At 41.8% G+C, this 23993-nt stretch overlaps 1 protein-coding gene across 2 annotated transcripts in view; it reads left to right on the forward strand.

Moving 5' to 3' along the window:
* Nucleotides 1–989: 989 nt before the first annotated feature.
* Nucleotides 990–23993, forward strand: part of ARFGEF3 (ARFGEF family member 3) — a 96067-nt gene continuing 73063 nt past the window's right edge. For both annotated transcript variants that reach the window (XM_066546876.1, XM_066546877.1), the window contains exons 1-4: nucleotides 990–1226; nucleotides 2303–2354; nucleotides 14482–14563; nucleotides 17580–17711. In XM_066546876.1, coding sequence (XP_066402973.1) covers nucleotides 1142–1226; nucleotides 2303–2354; nucleotides 14482–14563; nucleotides 17580–17711 — 351 coding nt within the window. In that variant the 5' untranslated portion in view covers nucleotides 990–1141. The remainder of the gene's footprint in view (nucleotides 1227–2302; nucleotides 2355–14481; nucleotides 14564–17579; nucleotides 17712–23993) is intronic.

The following is a 23993-nucleotide window of genomic DNA, read 5'->3' on the forward strand; positions in this document are numbered from 1 at the left end:
AATGCCTTTCTTATCTGCTGTCTTTTTCTTTTCATTGTCTGCTTGTTTTCTTGTCTCTTTTAAGAGATATTCTGCAAGAAGACGAGGACGTTGTAACAATTAAGCGATGCAGTCACAAAAAGGGCAACTAGCATATAAACTAGAGATAAGGCAGGGAAACAGCAAACAGAAGAAGGTAGGAGGTTTGGTGGGTAGGAAGCGTTCCGCGTGTGAGGAGGAAGATCTGAGCTAGTGGAGTGGCTGCTCTTTCTCCTGGAGGCTGGTTTGTTGGGGACATTAAGGTGTGCGTTCCTGTGAAGGCACAGACAGGTAGCTTAAGTCCTTCTGCACTTGCCAGCTAAGGAGAAAGGCACAGATCTCTCATTAGCCACTTATCTGACCGCACTGGTTGCAGGATATACCGAGCGCCGGCACTCACGCCGGTGCGCCGGCCTGGCTCCCTGCGTCCGGCCCGCTGCGGGAGCGGCTCCGCAGAGCGCTGCGGGACAGCGGGGCTGCGCTGCGGCAGCGCCGCCGGGCTCGGAGCGCCGGGCAGCGGAAACCTGCCGCAGGCCCGGGCTGCGCCAAGCGGCAGCAGCCGCAGCCCCGGCCGGAGCGGCGGGGCCCGAGCGCACACCCAGCGCCCGCCTCCCGCCGCCCGGGGCGGGCAGGCCGGGGCTGCCGGCGCCCCCCGCCTGCCGGTCGCCATGGCGACCCGCCCGCCCGCCTCCCGCGGGGCCGCCGCTGCCGCCGCAGGGCCCGGCTCCGGCGGCGCCGGCTCCGCTCCGCTCCGCGCCTCGTCCAACCCCAGCGCCGGGAGGGAGTCCCTGCGCGCCCGCGGGCACGGCCAGGCCCGCCCCAGCCCCGCTGCGCCAGCGGCGCCTGCCCGGGGTGGGAGAGGAGGAGGAGGAGGAGGAGGAGGAGGGACTCCGCAGCGGCAACAACTGACGTGTCCCCGCCACGGAGCTCGGCGTGATTCATCAGCGGCAGCGGGGCGGCGGTGGGGTGTCGCGCTCCGCTCCCGCCTAGGCACTGCTGCGGCGGGGACAGCCCCGGCACCGCTCCGCCGCCCGCGCCGCCCTCCTCCTGCCTCCTCCTCCTCCTCTTCCTCGCCGCCTCTCCTCCTCCCCCGCGGCTAGGCGAATATCCCGGGGGAGGCAAGATGGAAGAAATCCTGCGAAAGCTGCAGAAGGAGGCGTCGGGGAGCAAGCACAGGGCCATCAAGGAGAGCTGCACCTGGGCCATCGGTAAGGGGCGCGGGCGGCGGAGCGGAGCGGGGCAGAAGCCGCCGATGGAGCGGGTCTCTAAAGCAGGGGGCAGGGAGACCTCAACAAACTTGTTCCGCGCTAAGGAGAGCCTCCTTAGCTTAGCCTCCAGCGGCTGGGAAGAGAACGGAGCTCCTGGGCCGTTCAAAATGCCCGGGAGCTCCGCGCCGCTGGAAGGGGCCGTGGCACCTGCTGCCGGTCCCGGAGAGCATCCCCGCCCTCGCCTTCCCCACCGCCTGCATCTGCTTCGTGGCTCTTGCGAGGCAGATATACGGGTATCAGTAGCTGTCAGTTTCCGTGTATGTTTTGGAGGTGCTGTCTTTTTCTTTAAAGGCTCCCTCCCTCCTTTAAATCATCGTAAAAACCATACCGTACAGTTTTTACGCCGGCTTATGGAATCTATTTTAAAAGCTAGAAGTTTTGTTCTACTGGATTACATGAGCTCTTTTATCCTTGCAATATAATGATCAGTATAACGAGTTAATCTTTCAGGGGGGTACAAGCTTAGGTACATTTTAGCATCCACCCATTTTCTGAGATTTTTTGTGTCTTGAAGTGTTTTTTGACATTTCCAACCTGGAACATTGATCATCAGGACCCTTAATTTAAATCAGCATAACTGGGATACTTTCATTTGCTTTAAATTTTTGTGTTTTATCCATGCATAGCTACATTCTGTGGTAGATCAGACCTGTTGCTTTCTTATTACTGGCCCTTCATCTTGATGTTGCATGAGTTGTTTCATTAATTGCATGTTAGTCTTGCACAGCAGCCATGCCAGTATCCTCTATACTGTTCCAGTTTTAGTGGATGTGCTGCTGAAGTGCTGATAAGTGAAAGGGAAAAATGGTACTCGATGTCTTCTCATTGGGCATGCAACGTCCTGTCAGATTTATGCAAAGCTTTGGCAGCTCACAGCAGCAGTGGTTGTTGTTCTGTCACGTGGAGTAGGTGTAAACTTTAGGATCATTGGCTTGGAGGCTGTAGCCAGATGTGCTAACTGTGGCTGAACTCAGAAGTTTCTTTTAAAAGCCCTGTTGTTTCCTTTAATTATACAGAAACCTTGGATTCTCCCGATGCCACTATCAAGATACCACCATATCAGCTGAGGTAAGAACATTGAACTTGAGTTCTTTAGAGCTTGTGAGTATTTGTAAAACTGAAGCAAAAATTTTGAATTGAAAGTGAAGTAGAGGAGTGGGCTGCATCTATGTGATTTCTGTAGTTTTTAGATATACATATCTTGGCTGGTAGTAGTAGATAATTTTCTGATGAGTCCTTGGCATTTGGCCCTGAATGAAATGTAAGGAAATGTGTTAAAATGGGCATGAGTATGTATAGTGGTGACATTGGTTAGAAAGGAGGGCTCTCTTATGGGCTAAAGAGGTTCTCTGCTAAATTCCATCTTTCAGTAATAAGCAATGATGCTTCTTAGTTCTTCTCAGTGTGCTTGTGTGTTCTTTTGAATCTAAATCAGGTTTTGTTACTGAAAAGAAATATTCGAGAAACTAAAAAGTTATATCATCATATAGTTAGGACACTGACTAGGAACTAAAATAATACAGTTTCTATGCCTACTTCTTCCTTTAGCCTGCTAGATTATGTTGAGTGAGCCTTCTTCCTTCTTCCCACCTCCATTTGTACACATATAAAATGGGAGAGGTGGCTTGGCCCTGATTTGTCTAGCTATTTAAAATCTCATTTTGGAAATTGTCATTGTTATGGAGTAGGTAAATAGGTAAAATTATTCACTGTTCTTTTTGACAGAACCATTAAGAGTCATCAAAGGAAACTAGCAAGTGCACTGTTTAAAACAAAAGCATCTTCTTTCATAGAGCTTAATAGTTGAGATATGAAATGCTTAGGCTTCCCTTCTTAGAGAATGTAATGGATGCTGAAAGACTGCATGCATGCAAAAACCACCTCAACAAATCCATGAAAAAAATTGATTGAAAGCTATCAGATGCAAGGTACCATTCTTATTCAGAAGTACCTTAATCAGAAGTGTTTGAGCTTATAAAGGAGGATATAGGAATGCTGCTGTATGTTTGGCTTGTCCTGTGATCCTCTCAGGTATCCTCTGTGAGCTGCTTATAGGGGGGGACATTTGTTTTGCTACAACATTACTTTCCTGGGAGTATTTTTATCACCTCAAGATTCCCTGAGGCTTCTTTCATATATGCTTTGCAAGGAAAGGTAGGGATTGAAGAACTAGTCCTTCCAGAGCAATCACCAAACAGGGAAAGAATAGGAGCAGTTCTTTTGCCATTCTAAATTCCTGTCAGCTGCAATCCGCAAGAGGCCTCAAATCAAATGGGGGATGGATGTAGCACAGGTCTGACATGACCAGTGCCAGACACAATGCATTTCCAGCACAGAATGGAAACAGCTGGATGACTGATTCTCAGTAGGTCCACTAGAATTATGTTTACTTGACACTGTGGCTGGAGAAAACTTGTCTCTTCACCTTCCCGTTTATCAGCCTCTAATATGGTGTGTGGTCTGTGCCTTTAGGTGCTATTGTCATTCCCTATGAATTGGTTAGCTAGCTGTTAACCACATTTCTTCCATTTCCCCTTGCCTACTATCTCCTTACAGAGGGGCCTTTTTCTCTTCTTCCTCCAGTGTTCTTAATGATGTATTTGTTTAGTTGGGGTATTTTCTCCACTGTAAATCCCCCTTTTTAAAGTAAAGTTAATACCTTTTCAGGTGTAGCAATGATTAAATAAGCTCTTAATTTTAGACTTGTCAGTAGCAATGCACATCATTACTGAATGTTTTGGAAAATGAAAGGTACACAAGAGGATTTGGACAAAAGCTTTTGTTGTGGGGTCCTTGGTAAGGCTCAGCCATGCAGCCTTAGATGGTGTGGGAGATGTTGCTAAACATATCCTTCACTCTCTAATAACAAGCTACTGCCAGGCTCCAGATCAGCACACTGGGCCACAGCTTGGGCTGGAGTTTGCTTGCATGATGTGCAAATTAGATAAAAGTTCTTCGCTTGGTATTTGTTAAAAAGCAGCACTGTGATGGCTTGGTTCCTAATGCTGGAAAAGAATAGCTTGGAAAGTCGAGCAATGGCTGTGACCAGAAACACAGCCAAGATACAGGATGGACATGTCTTGGCGGTGCCTCTTTTCTGCTTTCATCTTACATCAGGTGCAGGTTGTATCAGCTGCTGTAACACAGATCAGCCTCTAGCTGCTCATCCAGTTGGAATCTTAATCTACTCTTCACACTTAGGTTCTTTTCTCTCTAGAACTGAAGAATGAAGGCTACTCACAAGAATGAGAATATGTAAACTGTATACTCACTTCTTTCTTATAAAATAAAAAGCCATTCTTTGCTTTTGAGACCCCAGTTCTAGATGAGTAGAGGTTCTTTGTAAAGTTGTCTTTTGTAAAATTGTGGTCCCAGTGTGATAATGGGGAAGACAAGGTGTCTCTGCCTTTCCTCAGACTATGAGCATTTGAGTTCAAGAGGTTTTTGACATGTATTATATTAGCTACATCCTTATTTCCACTGTAGTATTGTGTTAGACTGTGTTCTGTCATGTCCCTGACCTATCACATGGTTTCATCTTATGTTGGACTGGTGTTACTGAACATGAGGCAGACCACGTTACAGTTCCCTGATATCTGTGCAATTAACTGGGGACATCAGCTGTAGCATTTGCATAGGAGCTGTTTCCAGCAGTTATCTGGTAGCAGTTTAGATAGCACATGCCTGCTGTGTTTGGGAGCACCTTTTGCCCCAAGGGAGTCCCAGTGACTGACCATCCAGATTGGAATGTAATTCTTTAATTAGTTTGATAGAAGTCTGTTGGGTATATCTTCAGGGAGCTAGATGAGACTATTTTGCTGTTCAACTTCCTTTGCTGTTAATTGGACTTATGAATCAAAATCCCCATTAATGACCTTGCATATTGATTCTAGTGAGGGTCATTATTTAAATGTCTCACTTCCTAAAGAAATACAAATCTCCAACAAACACAGAGTTTCCCACAAAGTCTTGTCAGCTCTGCCTTGAGATAGGAATATGTATGTGATTTTTCAGTACTTTTAACTTATGATCAGAGTATTGGGCAAGGGTGGGAGATAATAACGAAGATTAAAGTGGATCAAGATGGAAATGGCCTTAAGTCAGTTCAAGGCTTTGCTGTAGATGTTCCATGAATTCTTGAGAAGGGAGAGTCACATAACCTGTTGGTAACTGGCCTCTTGTGATCTGTCTAGTATGATGGTATTTGTCTCTGAATATGAGTTGTGAAAATTGGATATATACTAAGTGCTTAAGGAGGCTGGGTGGCTGACTTATAAATAATGAATTAGATAAGATAAATTGATGTGCTTGTGTTTTAATTGGTGAGTTGATCACATGGAAAATAGCTTTAGAGACCTTAGTGTTGTCTGCCAGCAAACAGTTGTTTGCTACTCAGTTGGGCTATATTCACTTCAGCATTTTCACATGGCAAATTCTCCCCTAAGGCCAGTACTATACACTGAACAAGGCTCTCTTCTTGGCTTGTTGTGATTTTAGAGGCTGAAATATGAGCTATAAAAGGTAACTCAACAGACACAAGAAAATGAGCTTTGGAAAAAAATGTTTGATTGGAGCAGTTTAATGCTCATGAGGATTATCTACATATCAGAGGATAAAATAAGAGGCTAGACAGCAGTTGCCAGTCACATACTGCTTTGAAAAAACTTGGGCTTGCCAGAGTTTCTTGGAATGCATTATGTCATTAAGTCATGCCTTACAGGCTATGTAAAACTTGGTGACTTGCTATCAGCACAGACTTTGCTGGAAAGAAGAGATTGGTTGGGACTTCTGAAGGAGCATTTCTTTTTGGAAGAAATGCAAATTTGGTTTGCATGGCCAGGTTTTGGTAGCAGGAGGGGCTACAGCAGTGGCTTCTGTGTGAAGCTGCCAGAAGCTTCCCCCATGTCCAGCAGAGCCAATGCCAGCTGGCTTCAAGACAGAAGTGCCCCATGCCAAATCTGGGCTAGTCAGAAATGGTGACAACCCCTCTATGATAACAAATTTAAGAACAAGGAAAAGAGTTGTTTTGCAGATGTTATTGCTTCCAGAGAAGAGTGGGGTGAGAATACGTGAGAGGAACTACTCTGCAGACACCAAGGTCAGTGAAGAAGGACAAGGAGGAGGTGTTCCAGGTGCCTGAGCTCAGATACCTCTGAAACCCATAGTGCAGACCGTGGAGGAGCACCTATGCCCCTGTAGCTCATGGAGGTCCATGGGGGCACAGAGGTCCACCTGCAGCCCATGGAGCAGACTCACACTGGAGCAGGTGGATGCCTGAGAGGAGGCTGTGAGCCTGTGGGAGGCCTGTGCTGGAGCAGGTTCCTGGCAGGTATCTGTGGACTCATGAACAGAGGAGCAGGTTTCCTGGTAGGACTTGCATCCTTGTGGAGGACCCACATTGAAGCAGGATGTGACTCCTTTCCCTAAGCTGTGGCAGGAACGACGTGTGATGAACTGACCATAACCCATATTCCCTGCCTCCCTGTGCCTCTGGGTGGGAGGAGGGAGGACTGGGGGAGAAGGTGTTTAGGGCTTATTTTACTGCTCATTACCCTGCTCTTGTTTTGGTAATAACAAATTCAATTAGTGTCTCTAATTTCAGTCAGTTTTGCCTGTGGCAGTTATCTGGAGAGTGATCTCTCTCTGTCAATATTTCAAACCATGAACCCTTCATTATATTTTCTCTCCCCTGTCCAGTTGGGGAGGGGAGTGGCGGAGTGGCTTTGGTGGGAGCCTGGCATCCAGTCAGGGTCAGCCCACTAAAATTCCTCTTATATTTTTCATTGTCCTTTTAAAAGTGATCAGTATTTCTGGAGATTACAGCTGGAAAGTCAGAAGTCAGTGAGGAGCAGGGTCCTGTGTAATAACCAGTTCATGTCTGATTCTGTCTCTTCTTGCTTGTGTCCCAGGGTTAATCATGTTGGTGCTAGCTTTTGAGAGCAGTTTGTGAACTTTTTCTATAGTCATGGAAATGTGGGAAGGAGAACATTCGGGGATGAAAGTGGCAGTTCTACTAATTTATTTTTTTTTTGGTATCTCTAGATTAGCATCTGACATAGTTCTTGAGAAGTATGCAGTTTATAATCTCCTAAATAAAACAACACGCTCACTCATTTTACCTTACATGTGCTCAACAAGTAATAAAAGCAGTAATTGTGGTGTGATCATCACCAAACAAACAATGCTTTAGAGACTTTCAATCCACTTAGCTTTGCAGGTAATTCATCCACTTACAAAATCTCGGGTCTTGGAATACATTTCACCTTTTCTATTGAGAAGAAATGTGATTTCATCGTTTATGTCTTCTCCCATCTCTTGATTTTTTCTGTTAGTTTCTTTCTGCTGGGAGAGAGTGGCTCGGAAAGCTGATACATACATAGCAGATCCCCTGAACAGAAGTAAGGAGTGGGGAGGGAGGAATAGTTATCTCTGAGGGCTTTTTGGGGGGGGATGGTTTAGCATATCTCTCTCTATTTTACTCTTTCTCTTTTTTTAAAACAATTTGTTTCCTGCTCTTGCTGCCACAACCACCTGACATTAGGTGCTCCTGTGCTTTCTTCCTGGATGTGACTGCTGGATGTGACTCATGCTGCTCAACCATTACATGGTCACTGTCTGCCATTCAGCAAGTGAATTATGAATTCCCTGGCAGGCAACTGGCCAAGAAGAGATTCTAGTGACAGTGTGGAGTACTGACCTGCATCTCCCATGCTGGCAGTTTACAGCCTGGATCCAGACTTGTGGGAGCACTTATGTAGTCCATTTGGTGTTTTGGATGGTGTACATGCATTGGTCTTGATTTAAAATTTTGCATTCTCAGTTCTAATGTTGAGGAGTAGATGGGGGAAAAAAAGTGTTTAGAAAGGCAATGTGCCACTGATACAGTATTTGAATCAATTTGCATGTTTAATCTGGAATATGTAAGTGGCCCTATTTCTTGTCCAATGGGCAGGTATTTTTATCTCAGCAAAATTTTGCACCTGGTCTGCGACCCCAAAAGACAGTGGTGTTGGGGAGGAAAGGGTGAGGGATCATCCTCAGGAGTCCCTGAAAACCTGTCAGCTGGGGTTGTGACTCTTGAATGTATGAGCAAAATTTAGCATTGTTATGAAAAAAGATACATGGTTTCTGTTACTCTTACTTGTGAGCTTGAATGAGGTTTGTTTCTTTAGTTTCAGTGGTGTTTTTCTAAAAGAGCAGTGCTTGCTCTTTCTGAAACTAACTTACTGCCTTTCCTGATCTTCTTTGTATTAGTGAACCATAATAATCACCACTCCCTTGGGTCTTTGTTCCTTTTATAGACTCTTCCAAAAATTCATTCTATTTTGTGACAAAACCCCACAGTCTTGGCTGGGCTGAGGTTGATTTTCTTCACGGGAGCCAGTAGAATGGGAGTGGGGAGCAGCTGGGCGGGGCTGAGGATGAAAGCAGCCATAGTTTTAACTGTCAGACTTCTAACAACAAATGCAACTGAAATATTGACCTAAGGTTCTAAGGATGATAACAGGATAGCAGTATGTGTGTTTGTTTTAAACATTTGATCACTTTCAGTGCTTGCAGAAGAGTAGAAAATGAGAACATCATGAGGCTTTTGATAATTGCCTTAGAGAATGAAATATGGTTGGGGGCGGGAAGAGGGGTGGCACTGGAACTGAGGAGACTGTTTTCCTGCTAAATGGTGCAGGAAGAGGGGTGGCACTGAAACTGAGAGGACTGTTTTCCTGCTAAATGCTCTGCTCTGATCTTTGCTCGATGCTGTGCAAGTCATGACTTTCTTTGTTTTGAAAATGAAGGGGTGAGTGGGAATAATGAAAGTCTTTTCTCACATTTCCTTTATTTACATTCCATGAAAAGTAACAAAGCTGCAGGAAATTCACTACCTTTCATTTCCTTCAATGTTTGTTTGCTTAAGAAACTGAATATGCTGAAGTGCAGTGAGTATAAAATTACGTAATGCATTGCAAACATGGGGATATTTTTAGCAACTGTCCCTTGTCAAGATTTAGCGCTGAACTGCTGTGAAAGTTGAATGGCATTGCAGATTACAGCGTTGACCTTCAAAATGTAACTAGTAATGACTGGAAATACACCTCATTCTCCTTTTTTTTCATCTGGTTTCTGTAACTCACAGCTGCAGTGGAGAAAATAAGGTAATTTGCAGGATGTCCATGTGATGATACCTCTGTGTCTCTTTTTCTGTTCCCTCAGCCTGCCTTTTTCCAGCATTGTAAAACTCCTCTTGATGGAAGCTTAATTCTCATAAAACACTTTATTTGTCATTTTGTGCTTAAAATTTGAAACAAAATGCTTTCACTAGACAAATCTTTAGCTTGCCTTCCAGAGTTACCAAATATCAGGAAGAGAGATTTCATGGAATAGTTTGATAAACTTTCAAAATTGTAAGCTGAGCAAGTCCAGCTTGTCACCTCATCTTCATACTCCAAATCATAATCAACAAAATCACATAAAGGCCACAGATTGCATTATGATTAAGACCTGGTGAGGTTTGATGTGTCATCAAGCTTTTTAAGAGCAGAATTTGCAAGTGACTATTGATACCTTATGCACAAAGGGCAAATATCTGTGGAGGTGGATGTTCTAGGGAGAGCAGTGAGAATGTGTCAGAGAGAGATTACACTAGAGCTTTGGAGACTGGAAGCATCTGATTATTATTTTGGCCTTGTCCACCTTACTTTAATATTGTGTAGAATCTTTTGCTGTCTCTCTTCCTCTCCTCTCAAGTAAAAGGACGCCTTATGCTTATAGGGTTTTTTTTTGGTTCTGTTTTGTTCTCATCTTGACAACAAGTTCCTATCTAGGAACTTTGTGTTTCTGTTAAAATCAAGATGTTATTAGCTAGTATAGCAAGGAGGCAAATGACCTCAGAAGTGCTCTCCAGCTGAGTGACTGTGCTGAGCTACTTAATTATGATCGTATGAATTCTATGGTCTTGGCTGCACTGGCTTGGCTGGAGGATTAAATTGCTCATGTTTGCCTTTCCCATGAGTAGAGCTATGCTGCTTCTGTAGTGGCAAATTCATTTATCTTAGAAAGGATGTAAATAAAAAAGATTATAAATACTGTTATGTCACTTCTTTAATACCAAGCAGTTTTAAATTGGAATCTCATTCACAATTCCAGGTTGAAAAAAGAATTATTAAAGTTCTAGCTAGGAAACTGTGTGAAATTACATTTAGGCATTATTCTGTCCTTTTTTTCCCCCTGTGTCATTAAACATCCTCTGATAAGCAACTCATATTTCCCTGCAAAGGCAGGCTTATTGAACTGTTGGGTGAAGACTTTGTGTCTGGGTTTGAAAAGCAAAAGGATTGAAGGGAAGAGGGAATACATGAAAAAAAAAGAGGAAGGAAAAATTAAATACTGAGTTGGATGGAACTCTGAGAGAGAGCTGATGTCAGCAGCTGAGGTGAGAAAATTGGATATGGAAAGAAAAGGAACATTAACCATAAGTCAGAGAAGAAGCCTTTCCATTGTAACTGGATAAAACCAAAGAGTTTTGTGCTCTGTAGGAAGGAAAATAATGAGATTTTTTAAAAAAATAAGATGCAAGTGGTGAGACGGAAAAATGAAAAGGCCTTCAGCCAGAGATTACAATTTCTTTAAAGGTGGAAGCTCACCGGATGGGTGCAAATATATGAGGCAAATCTCGTGACACAGGAAACATGCCCACAAGTGTCTCTGTGTTAGTGACTAACTGGATTAAAATCCTGGCCCTGTGGATGCAAGTCAGCATTTATATCTACATAGTTTGGCAACAGTCTCCCAACTGTTGTTTTTTTTTTTCCAGGACCTGTAAACTGCAACTCTGAGTGGTTGTTCATTCTTACATAGCACAGTAGCACCAAAGTTGTCTGATGGTGCCTGATCATCTTGTAGTGTCACAGTGTCATAAAGATAATTTGTTGTTTTATTTTTTCTTGAAAAGGAAGGTTCTAACTGGAAGGCTTCAGAATTTGTCTTTTATCCTATTGCTCTACTATTTCTCTAAGTACTATTGACAAACTTGTACTTGCATAGAGGTAGAAATTTTAGTGCTGGAGGGGTCTGTTGTAATCATCTGGTTTGACTTCCTGCATTGTGGAGGTGGGAGAACTTGCCTTGTATTTATATACTGTGGATTCCAAACCTCTCTCCAACCTGAGTTTGACTGTAATTCTCTTTGTAAGTGGGATGATAATATTTCTGCAGTAATCATTTCTCTAGAGTGTGAGCAACGACTTAAATCTTCATTCTTCTTGAAGAGTTATTACTTGAAAAATGATGCATTTATTCCATGTCCCTAGTCCAGGTTTTAAATACTTTCATTATGCCTAAACTTGTTGGTGAAATCTTTTTACCAATGTTCTCTAAACTAGTACAGGAAAAAAGATTTATGTTTCTATTTTTATATGTACATGTGTTCATATATACAACACTAGAATTTGTTTTATGTAAATTAAATCATTCCTATTTGTGCAAGGACAATGTTTGCTTCTGTTTGTTTTACATAAGGGTAGCAGCTGTGGGTACTTGCAGAATTCTGAGAATTCGTCTCTACCAATTATTTTCTCATCATGGGCCAACTCTTCTTCTTGAATAAGTGATGCTAATAATATTACACTGTGCTACTCTGTTCTTTTTAAGCAGCCAAGATGGAGAAAATCTTTTCAATCGTTGGTTACTCTGACTATATGTCCAGACTTTGGCTATGACTGTTATCCTGCCTAATAAACAGTGTATCAGAAAATGGCAACAGTGGTGAATCAAATTCTTATCTGTTCTTTGACTGGGCTGTGAATAATTCTGTGGAATGCAAACTGGATGCTGATAAGGCCTTGAGGTTCTGAATTTTGCTTCTCCTATGTAATTTTCAGCGGGAAGATAATGCAGAGAGCTGTCTTATTTTTAATCTTTAATTTTCAGGAATGGGATTTAAAATAGTAGGATTATCACCATTTGCATGAAGGGAAAAATGCTTCATTTATCATGCCCCTTTCCCTAAGTCAAGGAGGGGAAGGTGGGCTATGAGACTGTGTTCCAGGGACTAACAACAAGGAGTTAAGTTTAGGCAATTTCCTATCTTCATTACAGTTTTTATCATGAGAGTGAATTAATGACCCATTCTTTTCTCACTAAAGGCTTTTTTTGTCATTACAATGAGAATGGGAAGATTTTTATGATCTCTCTACATACAATAGTAATTTGTCTTGCTCTGACCCTTCTGGCAGTCTGTTTTGACTGACCTGCCAAAGCATCCCTTATTCCAGACCTGCAGGTAAAGAGGCAGGTTGATTGGTTGACAAGCCACAGCAAGCTTGGACAACTAGAAAGGTCATTGTAACCTAGGGTGCTGAATATAAAGGCTGTGTGTGTTCCTATCACTCATTCTGCAGTTGGCAAAGTTGATAGTCATGGAGTGAGGCAGCTCAGGAGGGACAGCCTGTGCTCTGGGAGGTACTGGCCCCAGATTATGCACTTGGTTCTGTCGCTGAGGTTTTTTGCTTGCCCTGGCAGGTAGCTTCCTCTCTTCCCAGTCAAAGGTGTTCCCATCCTTTCATTCTCCCTCTGTTTTGTACTTGATGTGTTTCAATCAGGGTTAAGTTGGTATTTGTGCCTCAAACTGTGTGTGTATGTATGTCCACACCAGCATGCAGCAGTATGGATGCTCAAGAGTTATGGTGTGAAACTACTTTCTGTACATTATGTAAATGGAGAATGTTCTTAAACATGTTTTGAAGTGTATTGTTGTGCATCAGCTTATTCTGAGGACTTCACTTATGTAAAATGTCCTTCATGTGTAGTACTACAAAACCTGCATGAATTGTCACTTAACCATACAGAACTGCAGACGGTGTAGTAAGCAATGAAATCCCATGGTGAGGGACTGCTCAAAACAGAGTGGAATTATAAATGGGCTGCAAACCTCATTCCATTACTTCACTGCACTCAAATCCATTGAGGTAATTCCAATCTGCATTCCCTATTTTGCAGCCTTATTGAACTGAATTCTTAAGACATTAGAAGGGACTGTGTTAATTTACATCCTTCTCTCCTGTTCTGCCTGAGGATTATCTGCCTGTCTTTCATGTTCTCATGCTATCAGATGATGCATTTAAATGGCAGGTTGAACTGAAGTGTGAAGGTGCTCAAGCTAATCAAACATTGTAAGATATCTCTGCAGGAGATACTCAAGCTAATCAAACATTGTAAGATATCTCTGTTTCATAGCTGTAGCATAGAAATGCTAAAGGCTTAATTGACTGAGTGTGTAACAAGAACAGGAAATGACACAATGGCAATTCATTTTCTCCAAGAATACAGTGGGAGCACAGTCTGCAGCAACCTTAATTAGATTTTCAGTTAAACATTTTTAGCAAGGATGGGAAGTTCAGCTAATTGAATCTGTTCTAATTTCCATCCTCCTGTTTGTCATTTTTTGCTCTTCTTTTTGGGACATCTATCAAAGCTCTTATTGTTCTCTGTTTATTGCAGTATGTGATGACAGATGGCAGGCAACATGCTGATGTGCGAGGTAGCTACACATAAGCCATAGGAGCTCCCACCTGTCTTCATTATCATGAAACTGAACTGGATCCACTCCAGTGGCTTATGACTTTCTTCATTTTCCCCTCTCCTCCCAGTGTTCATCCACTTTAATGTGAGAATAAATTCGTTCTGTATTAATAATGCCCAAAATGTTTGTATGCTGTTGCAAAAATCTGTAGAAAGTCTAAAATGTGGTGTTCTGCCTAGAAGAGATGCAGGTCCAAATAACCATCAGTTTTTAGCGTCCTTCAGTTAGTACTATACACTGTAATCATCTTTTTTCCTTCTTTTTTTCCTGTTTGTGTCTGGCTGATGGAGCACCAGTTAATGCACAGGTACCTTGTTTTGGCACCTGTTGATCTGCTGATTTCAAACTCTCAGCGAGTTCTCCTCGCTTTAAGAGAGGGAGTATAACAAAGGCACAATGTAAAAGCACTTATAGGTGCTTTCTGGATTAGAGATGTGTGAAGTGTGTGAAATATGCCAGCTTTCTTTAGAGGGTAAAAGTGCTTCACAGAATTGTGAAATTATCTTTGGATGCTGTATGCAAACATGATCTTTCTGAAATTGATACAGCCCTTCTGGAATGTTACTTGAATACCAATTTTAATTGCATTTTCCCCTCTCACTTGTTTTAAATTTTCCTTAGGGAGAAGTGTCTCCTTCCTCTTCAACTGGCTCTGGAATCAAAGAGCATGAAGCTGGCCCAACAGGCTCTAGCAGGGATGCAGGTATGACTTTAGAGTGGGAGGGTGTTGGCAGGCAGTGGGTGTCAAGAAAATCTAGGCTTTTCTTTTGAAAAATACTACAGAAAAAGCATCTGTCCTTGAGTGAACCTAACAATAATGTTCACATTTCTGTTCAGAAGTTAGGATGCAAGTAAAGGCTGGTGATTTTGAAGAAGCCTAAAAATGTTTTGCAGATAGGTGGGAGGTCTTAGATTTTAACATTGAAATGTAGATGTACTCTTCCTTGTGGCCCTGTGCTACTCCCAGAAAAGTTTGCCACTGCTAAGCATCTTAGAAATTAAGCTGGGACTTGCTGTCTTCTTTCCTCTAGAAAAGAAGACAGCAGTGCTTGGAAGATGGAGAAGTTAATAGAGGATCTGGAGCTGTGTTCTTTATGTGTGGACACTTTTCTGGGTTTTTTGTACACTGAAAACAGTAGAAACAGCATCTGATTTGGAAGTCTATGAAATTGCAAAAGAGAACAGCAATGCAGCACAAGCAAGAAAAAAAAACTCTCCTGGGTTTGACAGTATAAAAACTAAAGCAGTTTACTGTTCTTTTAATTGGACAAATGAGTACAAGTCAGTAAATACTTATCACTAGGGGGATGCTAGTTGTGGAAAAGCCTGGCAGACTGCTGGGGTATAAAATCCATTTTCCAAAAAGAATTTTTTCTCTTGGAGGGCCAGAAAGAAATTGTTCTGGGAATATAAGATGTAAGTGGATCATTCAAACTCACCTTATCCAGCATATGAGGTGTCAGACACTTGGTTAGATAGTTCCTCATATTGGGCACGGGGAGGTTGTAGAAGGGAAGGGCTGTTAAGATAATAAAGGGTTTGGAGCATCTCTCTTATGAGGGAGGGCTGAGAGCTGGCACTGTTTAGACTGGAAAAGAGGTTCCTCCAGGGCTGGAGACACCACAACCTCTCTGGACAGCCTGTGTTTGATCACCCTTGCTGTAAATTTTTTCCTGGTGTTCAGAGGAAACCTTCTGTGTTTCAGTTTGTGCCCAGAGCTTCTTGTCTTGTCAGTGGGCACCACTGAAAAGTTCCTGTCCTTTTTGTACTCTTCAGATATTTATATGTGGTGGTGAGATCCTCCCTGAGCCTTCTCTCTCCAGTCTGAACAGTCCCAGCTCTCAGCCTTTCCTCATAAGAGAGATGCTCCAGTTTCTTTGTCATCTTAGCACTGACTCCAACAGCTCCATATCTCCCATCCTGAACTAAACATTCTTCTTTATATAGAAAACCCTATTATTGTCATTGCAGATTTAATTAAATCTCATCAGGCTGTACAGAGCTAAAACACTTGATATTCTGGTATGTGGGAAATGCTTTAAAGCATTCTGAGTTTAAAACCCTGGCTGGCAGTTCAGCTTTACCCACTCACTCCTTCCCTCTCAGAGGTATGGGAGAGAGAATCAAAAGGATAAAAGTGAGGAAAATTGTGGGCTAAGACAAAGTTTAATAGTGGAAGCAAAGCTGCATGTGCAAATAAAGGAATATGTGGAATTCGTTCACCACTTCCCAGGGAGCAGCAAGTGTTTGGCCATCTCTAGCAAAGCAGGGCTTCATCATGGCTAACTGTTATATTGGAAGACACATACCTTAACTGTGAATATCTGTGTTCCATCCACTTCCTCTTTCTTTGCCCAGCTGTTGTTGCTGAGCACAGTGTCATATGGTTTGGGATATCCCAGTGGTCACATTGGGGTCAGCCATCCCAGCTGTGTCCCCTGCCAAACTCTCTGCACCCCCAGCCTACTCGCTGGGGAACCAGTCTGAGAAACAGGCAGCCTTGAGGCTGTGTGAGCTCTGCTCAGCAATAGCAAAACTCGGGTGTGTTATCAGTGCTGTTTTGGTCACATATCCAAAACAAAGCACTCTTTGAGCTCCTGTGAAGAAAATTAACACTGTCCCAGCCAAAACCAGTACAAGCATAGGAAGTAAGAAGTAGGAGTGAACCAGTGAACTGTGCTGCAATGTTGAAGCTGCAGATGAGCATCAGTAAAAAAGTGATGCAGAATGTGGAGAGGGAAGTGGGCTGCTCAAAGTCTTTACTAAGACAGAGCAAGGTTGTGTCCCTGGGATCTAAGACAAGCTAGTTTTGCTCTGTTGTGGGGTCTTCTGGGAAGATAGGAGCTGGAAAAAGACTTGTCTGGATACAGCTCTTGCAGGATGCCTGCCACTAATGGGAGACACCCATGAAGATGGTCATAGACTGTATGGAAGAGGCATTTTTAGAACTCCAAGGAAATAGTGCCATTGACAATGTCGGGAGATGTTTCTGAGATATTGGACAGAGTAAATCTGATCAGTCTAAAATACTCAGTCTGAGGTTCAATCAGTCTGTATTGAATTCAGTTCAACCAATCCAATGTCAGGACAAGGAATTTTGGTATCATGTCAGCTTGGGTTGGTTTCTGTGTGTGTTTGTGTTAGTCACTTGTTAACTGTGCTTTTTGTCTGAGAACTTGATTGTATTCATTAGTGGTCAACTTCTGTATGACACAAAACACATTTTGCCAGGGATCAAAACTGCCACTTCCACAGCACTTGTGCTCTATTGGAGTAATTGGGACAGTAGGTGAATGTCTCCTGTTGGGCAGGAGATCTGATAGCACTAGTTCAATGCCAGCATGCTAGCCTGAGTGGGTTTTTTAAAAATTTGTTGTTTTGATGATCTGAGGGGCTGCAAAGGTTGCAGTCCCTCCCAGCTTCTAAAATACTGAGAGGTTTTGCAAAGGACATTAGCTGAAGTGATATCACTTACTGATGTCTGCTTTATTCTAGTCACTGGGGATGTGGGATGGGCAAAGAGGATACTGCAATGGCAACTGACATGACACAGATCTCCCAGTTTTGCTGTTTTTCTTGTATTTTATATTATTGGATTAATTTGAAAATTTTAGACAGAAAGCCTAACCACCCTAGTACCAAGCCCTAGTGGGTTTAGGTGCAGTACTTTGCAGAGGCAGTTTTGTCTCAACATGTACATTGCCATTTTCTCTCTGCAGAAGCTGCTGTCTGATGAGAGGTTTGTATCCGTGGAAACAGACTCAGATGAGAAACAGTTGCTTAATCAGATGCTGAATGCTGTCAAAGTGACTCCATCGCTCAATGAAGACCTGCAGGTTGAAGTGATGAAGGTTAGTGTTTCACACACATCAGTGCTTGCAGCGGAGGCTGTGTGACTGAATGCTGGGGTTAGCAAATAAATTAGCTGCTGCCTTGAAAATCTTCATTTTAGGACAGTATTTGATTCCCTTTTCCTACTGGCAGATGTCAGTTGTTTTCATTTCTATTTTGTGTTTCCCTGGATTAGATAGGAAATAGTTTTCATTAAGATTCAGAATACTGGTGGTTCCAGTTTTAACAAACTTCAGCAGCACAATCAATTTCCTCCATGGGAGAGCACAGGCAAAGGACTTGCAGATCTGGAAGTTTGTTATTGAGCTTTAGTTGTTGTAGGATGGGCTGTGCACACTTGTAATTTTGTATTGTGTGAGCACAGGTGCTGTGTAATTTGTTAGCTGTATTTTCTCTTTGGAAAGTGCTAATGGCAGAGCATGCATGGTCTGTTTTGGCATCAAAATGTCCCTGGACCAGTGCGTAAGGAAAATTAGTGTTTTGTATACTCTGTGAGAACTTCAATTTCTATGAATACTCTAGCATTCTCCTGTGAGCATGTTAGGAACTGAGTTGCCAGGAGGTTCTGTTTTGGCAGGGAGGCGATACCAAAATGCCTTGCCTTGTGATCATGTTGGTTGTATGACTTAAAAGTCATTTTTCTACATCAGTATTGGCAATACCTGTATAATTTGTACAAAGCAAGATGCTGGTGGACAGTTTTCAGATGTTTGGGTGTAAACTTTGCGCTGCAGGGTTTGTTGTGCTATAGCTGATCATTGGTGAAGCCATTTTGGAACAGACTTGGTGCTCCTTTATGCATGTTCATTATACCTAGTACTGATTGATATATTTGGGTCTATTCCTTGACCATCCTTTATTTCTAAGTGCATAGATTAGTTATTTTGTTTCTTCCATGTGACATCTTGGGTCTAACAAATGTATGTTATCCACTCAGAAACTGCTCTCTACCATCTGTACTCTTTACACTGGAGGTGGAATACGCACACTGTGTCAGAACTTGCAGAGAGGTGAACCTAGCAACAAAAAAAAGGAGCAGTATTTGTGTGGACTGTTACCTGTTTTATGGCAGCAGGCTTCTGCTTAACTGATGACACCCTGCTCTGCCTTCCTAACCCAGCACGCCTCCTTCCTGCCCCTTTTGTCTCTACAGAGGGAAAGGGGAAGAGTTAAGTACTTGCTGTACTGAACCAACAGGCTCCTCTTGGAATGCAATAATTTTTTACAAGTTACTTTTTTTACATTCTTGAGTGTTACAGATTCAGAATGTGCATGCACAGTTTCTTTGAAACCCTGAATGTACATCTGCAAGGCAAAACCCCCACACTAAGAAGAATGTGAACACTGTATTTTTCTACAGTTCTGAGTAAATATCTTCTCAAGTTCTCTTGATATGTGAGAAGCAAATATAATTTCAAAACATCAAACTGCAGAAAACCCAAGCCAAGACATTGTATTTATGTATGCTTTTTTTTTTAATTAGAAAACCATGTTCAGTTCCAGTTGAAGTGCAAAAGAGAAAAGAGAACATTGTCTTAATTTCACTGAGTGAAATTTTGATGTCCAAATCCTTAGCAAAATATGTATATTGGTAAAAATCAGGCTACAACTTCAACTTCCTATTTTGAGAACAAAGCAAAATTCTATTTTGATTTAAATATTTCAAGAGACATGAGGGCCAGAACATATTGTAATCGGGACAGTTAAAATACAGACTCATTAGATCTGAGCCTTGCCTGACAGTCAAATCAAGCAGACATCTCTACAGATTGTAACCTGAAGGTTACAGATGTCATTGCAACACTTGAAAATGTTATTAGCTAACCCAGGCCTGATGAATGGCTGCAGCCTTTAGAGAGGAAGGAGGGAGATTTCTAGCAGCTGGTCTCAGCAATGTGTTTATGTCCTTGGATCTGCTAAAATGTGTCCTCAAGACAGCTTATGATTCTACATTAGACTGTGTTATTCATTTGGAGAAGATAAAATATGTCTTTATCTAGTGCAGATAGACATTAGACACTCCTGAGTGTGAGCAGGTTTGTGTGAAACTGTGTCAGCCGTGGTGCCAGCCTGGTTCTTTGTGACTCACTGCACAGTTGCACCAGTCTCACAGGTATTAAGAGTGCAACCATCAAAGATTACACAAAAGCTTTTAGTCGTGCAAAATCAGTGTGAAAGTAGACATGCAGGAGTACAGAATTCACTGTAAGTTGCTGGTGTGTAAGCTCCTAAATCACTTTAATGCGTTTGGGGATTTTTTTCAATATTCTATCCAGAATATCTCCTGCTGTTCCCAGTAAGAGTATGCCAGAAATTTACACTTCCCATACTGTAAAAAAAAAAGTCTTGGATATTTATATTAATGGTTTGTTATGACCCACCTGTATTACAGATGGAAGTGTGAAGGGATCTGGTTAGCTGAGGAAAGCACTCTGTAAAGATGCTTTTTACATTCAGATGACTGCATGTTGGAATTGGCAGTGAAAGGAAGGAGGTGCAAGGGCAGTTAGTTGTCTTGCCTCACACACTTTTGGAGCATGTGCAGTATTGTGAAGGGCCATCCTTAGACAGGAATAGTGGTATGAGTAGCTCTAATGGTTCCTGTAAATAAATGGAGAAAAGTGCTAGCTGGCTCTCATCTGGAACTGAAAAAAGCAAAGTTGGGGCCTCTGTTTTAAAGATGGAAGGACATTGACTAACTTATGGCTAGGTACCAAATCCTTCTGATTTTTAAGGGTGAGTGACATGGAATGCTCTGCTGATTGCCATATTGGAGGATCAAAAAACCAGCACTCAGATAGTATTCAGACTTAAAGGCCAGGGCTGGGGACTGTGCAGGAGTGTGTCCTGGGCAGCCAGGGAAGATTTGAACTGCCCAATTGCAACTGTCAAGATGAACTTAAAGCTTTCCCCTCCCACACTATCTCTCCTCTCTGTGCTAGGTGAGGTACTTCTTACCTTTGCATAAGCTTGGCTTGACACTCTGCTTCTTCTGAATACCTCTTGGGGATTGTGCCTTTCTCTTTAGAAAGGTTTTTCATGTAGTCATTATATGGGGAAATTCCTCCCTTGAATGCCAGAATAGAAGTGATACTCTGAAGTCCTTGCTTATTTTTCTTGCAGAACACCCTTATAATTGCTAATAATTGGGTAGTTCTTATGCCAGGAGCACTTTTATGCCCAAAAAAGGCAGTGATCTTTTCAGTGAGGAAGGGGGAAAGGCTGTGGTTTCTCTTTGACATGAATGGGCATGAATAACAAACACAGGTGTATTAACTGGCTTTGATTTCCCACATATCAAAGCAAGCTGTCTGGGTATATAAATTTTGCATTCAGACTTGTATGTTGTTGAACTGCTAAGCCAAATATTTCTTTAGAATATCTCAATTACTACCCACTCTGTGTATTCTCTGTATCTCTGATACATTTTATGGTAGAGATTTATTAGTATTTTCACACTAGGGACTAAAGTGAGGTTATTTGGGTGCTTTAATTTATATTAATAGATACTGAGATAATTCAGGAAGTCTGACTAGAGAGAATAGTGTGTCTGACTCAAGGCCACTTTAGTATTCACCTTTGCTCTTGTCATCTTTGTTGCCATAAGACTGAAAAGCCTTCTAATATGTGCGTTACCAGTTTGTGTTTTACTATGCTCAACTAGCTGTGTCAGTGGAAAGGAAAAATCACACAATCATACAGTACCTTGCTGATGATTTTGTTATACATCAATAACTTCAGTTTCAAACTGAATAATTAAATATACTTTTATATTTTCTTTAGAATATTCATGTAGGAAGGAAGAGATATATTGATTGCTAATCAAATGCAATGCTTTATCAGTGAGATACCTAAGTGACTCACTGCTCTATTTCTACAGCTGCAGATGCATAGAAAAAATCAGGAGGACAGTAATTTAGCACTTTCCTTGGATGAACATGATCACGCAGTGGGGCTGGCTCAGAAGTGGGAAAAATTTTGTTGTGTGACATGGTGCCATGTTATAATTGAGTGAAATGCAAGGGTGTCTCTCACATTGAGGGGTGTGGACATTTTGTTGACGTTAAGCACTAGACTAACAAGCTGTAGACAGTCTGCAGCAGAAAGGGGACATGTTCTGGACTGAAGATTAACACTTGCTTTTGAGTTTAGTTGTGGAGTCAGGGGATCCTGATTTCCCCCTCCCCAGCTCGATGCTTTTAAATTCTGGCTTCAGATATTTTTAAAACCTCCTCTCCAAGCAGTTAGACCTTTGCTTGGAGAAATACATGCAGTATTGACAAAAGCACCATCAAATATTGTCAGATCAGCAGTGGAAAAGGAAACTGGGAATCTAATCTATAGCTGAACCTCTGGATTGCAGTCACTTCAAACCTCAGCAATTCTGTGATTTTCACTTTCTCTCTTTGAGTTTTTGGTAATTTTTCATCACTAGCCCTGACTCTAAAAAGCTATCCCTCCAGGAAAGACTGCAATTAGGCTTTGAGTGTAACTGTGGCACCCAGACAGCTGAAACCAAGTATTGAGGAAGTGGGAAGTATGGAAGGAATCCTAAACAGGAGAGACACTTGGATATTTTTTTTTCTTTTTCCTTTATTCTCATGCATGTTATAGTCACTTTCATTTATGAGTTGACCACCTTTTTAATAACACAGTACTTCTATCTGACTGTGATAACATTATTCTCAGGTAACAACAAAAAATGTTTAATGAAGAATTGCAAATTACAAGATGAATCCTCACATAGAAACAAGTTCTTCAGACAAACTAGATACACAGAAACAAATTCTCCAGATAAATCAGATAAACCACTGTAATATAATGGGTACTGAACTAAGAAAGTTGCTCTTAGGACAAAGGTATGATTGATTGCGTAAGATTTCCCTTTCTACTGCATGCTTTTGTTTTCTTCAGTCACAGAGACAGCCTTGTCACATAATTCAATGCATTTCAGTCCAGTCTATGTCCACATTTCCTGGGAAATTTAGAGCTTGCAGGACAGAAATTTTCAAGCAAGAAAAAGAATAATGACCTCTTGTGAAAGAAACAGTTTTTGGATTTGATGTTTTTCCAAATACTTGTTCTTTATTTCACTGTTCTAATTAATGGTTATATGCTGGGCATGTTATGAATATATACTCTGTTTCTGTCAGTGAAGATTCCAAGCTTTGCTTCTTATTACATCTCAGAAGACTTCACACGGTTGAGTTGCAGCAACATTACTTGTGGTGGTTTTTTAATAGACTTGATAAATAAAAAATAATCTTCCAAAGTGGCTCTAGAGGGAAGACTTTTCTAGTTCCCATCATTTACCTATTGTACATGGCGAACAGCAGTTTCATTTAGGAAAGATTAGTTTATTCCCAGTGACTCGAACTTGCATTTGTTTCTGGATTAGGTGTATTTCTTGCAGATGGGCAAATTCTTTAGGATTTTTCTTCTGTAGGCTTTCAGTGAGGAGTCAGCCAGAAGTCTGTTTTATCTGTGAATGAGGTTTAATGAACCCTTGCTAAATCTGCCATGTCAAGGCAATCTTTTCTCTTTGTCTTTTCACTGATCCATTAATACAGCATTTGGGAGCTCTCCAGTAATAATAGTAGACAGCTCTCTTTGTGATTTCAGTTTTCACTTTGGATATATTTGGAACTGAAATCTGACTTAGAGTTCTGTGGTAAAACTTAGTTTGTGTAAGGACAAACTGTCTTTAGGTTGAGTATTAGCAGCTGTTCTTTCCAAGAGTGCTACCATAATGCTTTAAAGGTGCAAAGTGATTCTTTGAGTGCTAAGACTCATCTCCTAGTTTTTATTAATTTATATTCTGTAGTAACTAATTAGATTGATAGGGCTCCAGTTACGGTGTCAAATTAGTCACTTGAGAAGGTCACTACTGAAAGTCTACAAGGAGTCTGAGAAAGTTTAGTGACCTTTTTTTTTTGCCTTAGTTTTCATAGCAGTTATAGTTGACCTGTTTTAGGGTCTGTACAACCATGTTGTTACAGGTTCAGGGAGGTAGTCCCGATGTGGTGCAAATATTGAATGAAAGGGGACTGTGCTTGACCAACCAAGCAAAACTTATAGTTAATTATTTCAGAAAACTTGTCAGGAACTTTGTTGCTGCTCGAGCAAGTCTTTGGCCCTCCAAGACAGAGAACAATTCATGTATTTGAAAAATGGCTCCAAAGAGTTTGATCAAAAACATTGACACAACACAACTGTACAATCCCAGTCTCTGTGCATGATTATATTCTAAACCATTTTCTTGAGTATTAATAAATGAGATG

This window comes from Molothrus aeneus, chromosome 3 (genome assembly GCF_037042795.1).
Source record: "Molothrus aeneus isolate 106 chromosome 3, BPBGC_Maene_1.0, whole genome shotgun sequence".
NCBI classification, from domain to species: Eukaryota; Metazoa; Chordata; class Aves; order Passeriformes; family Icteridae; genus Molothrus; species Molothrus aeneus.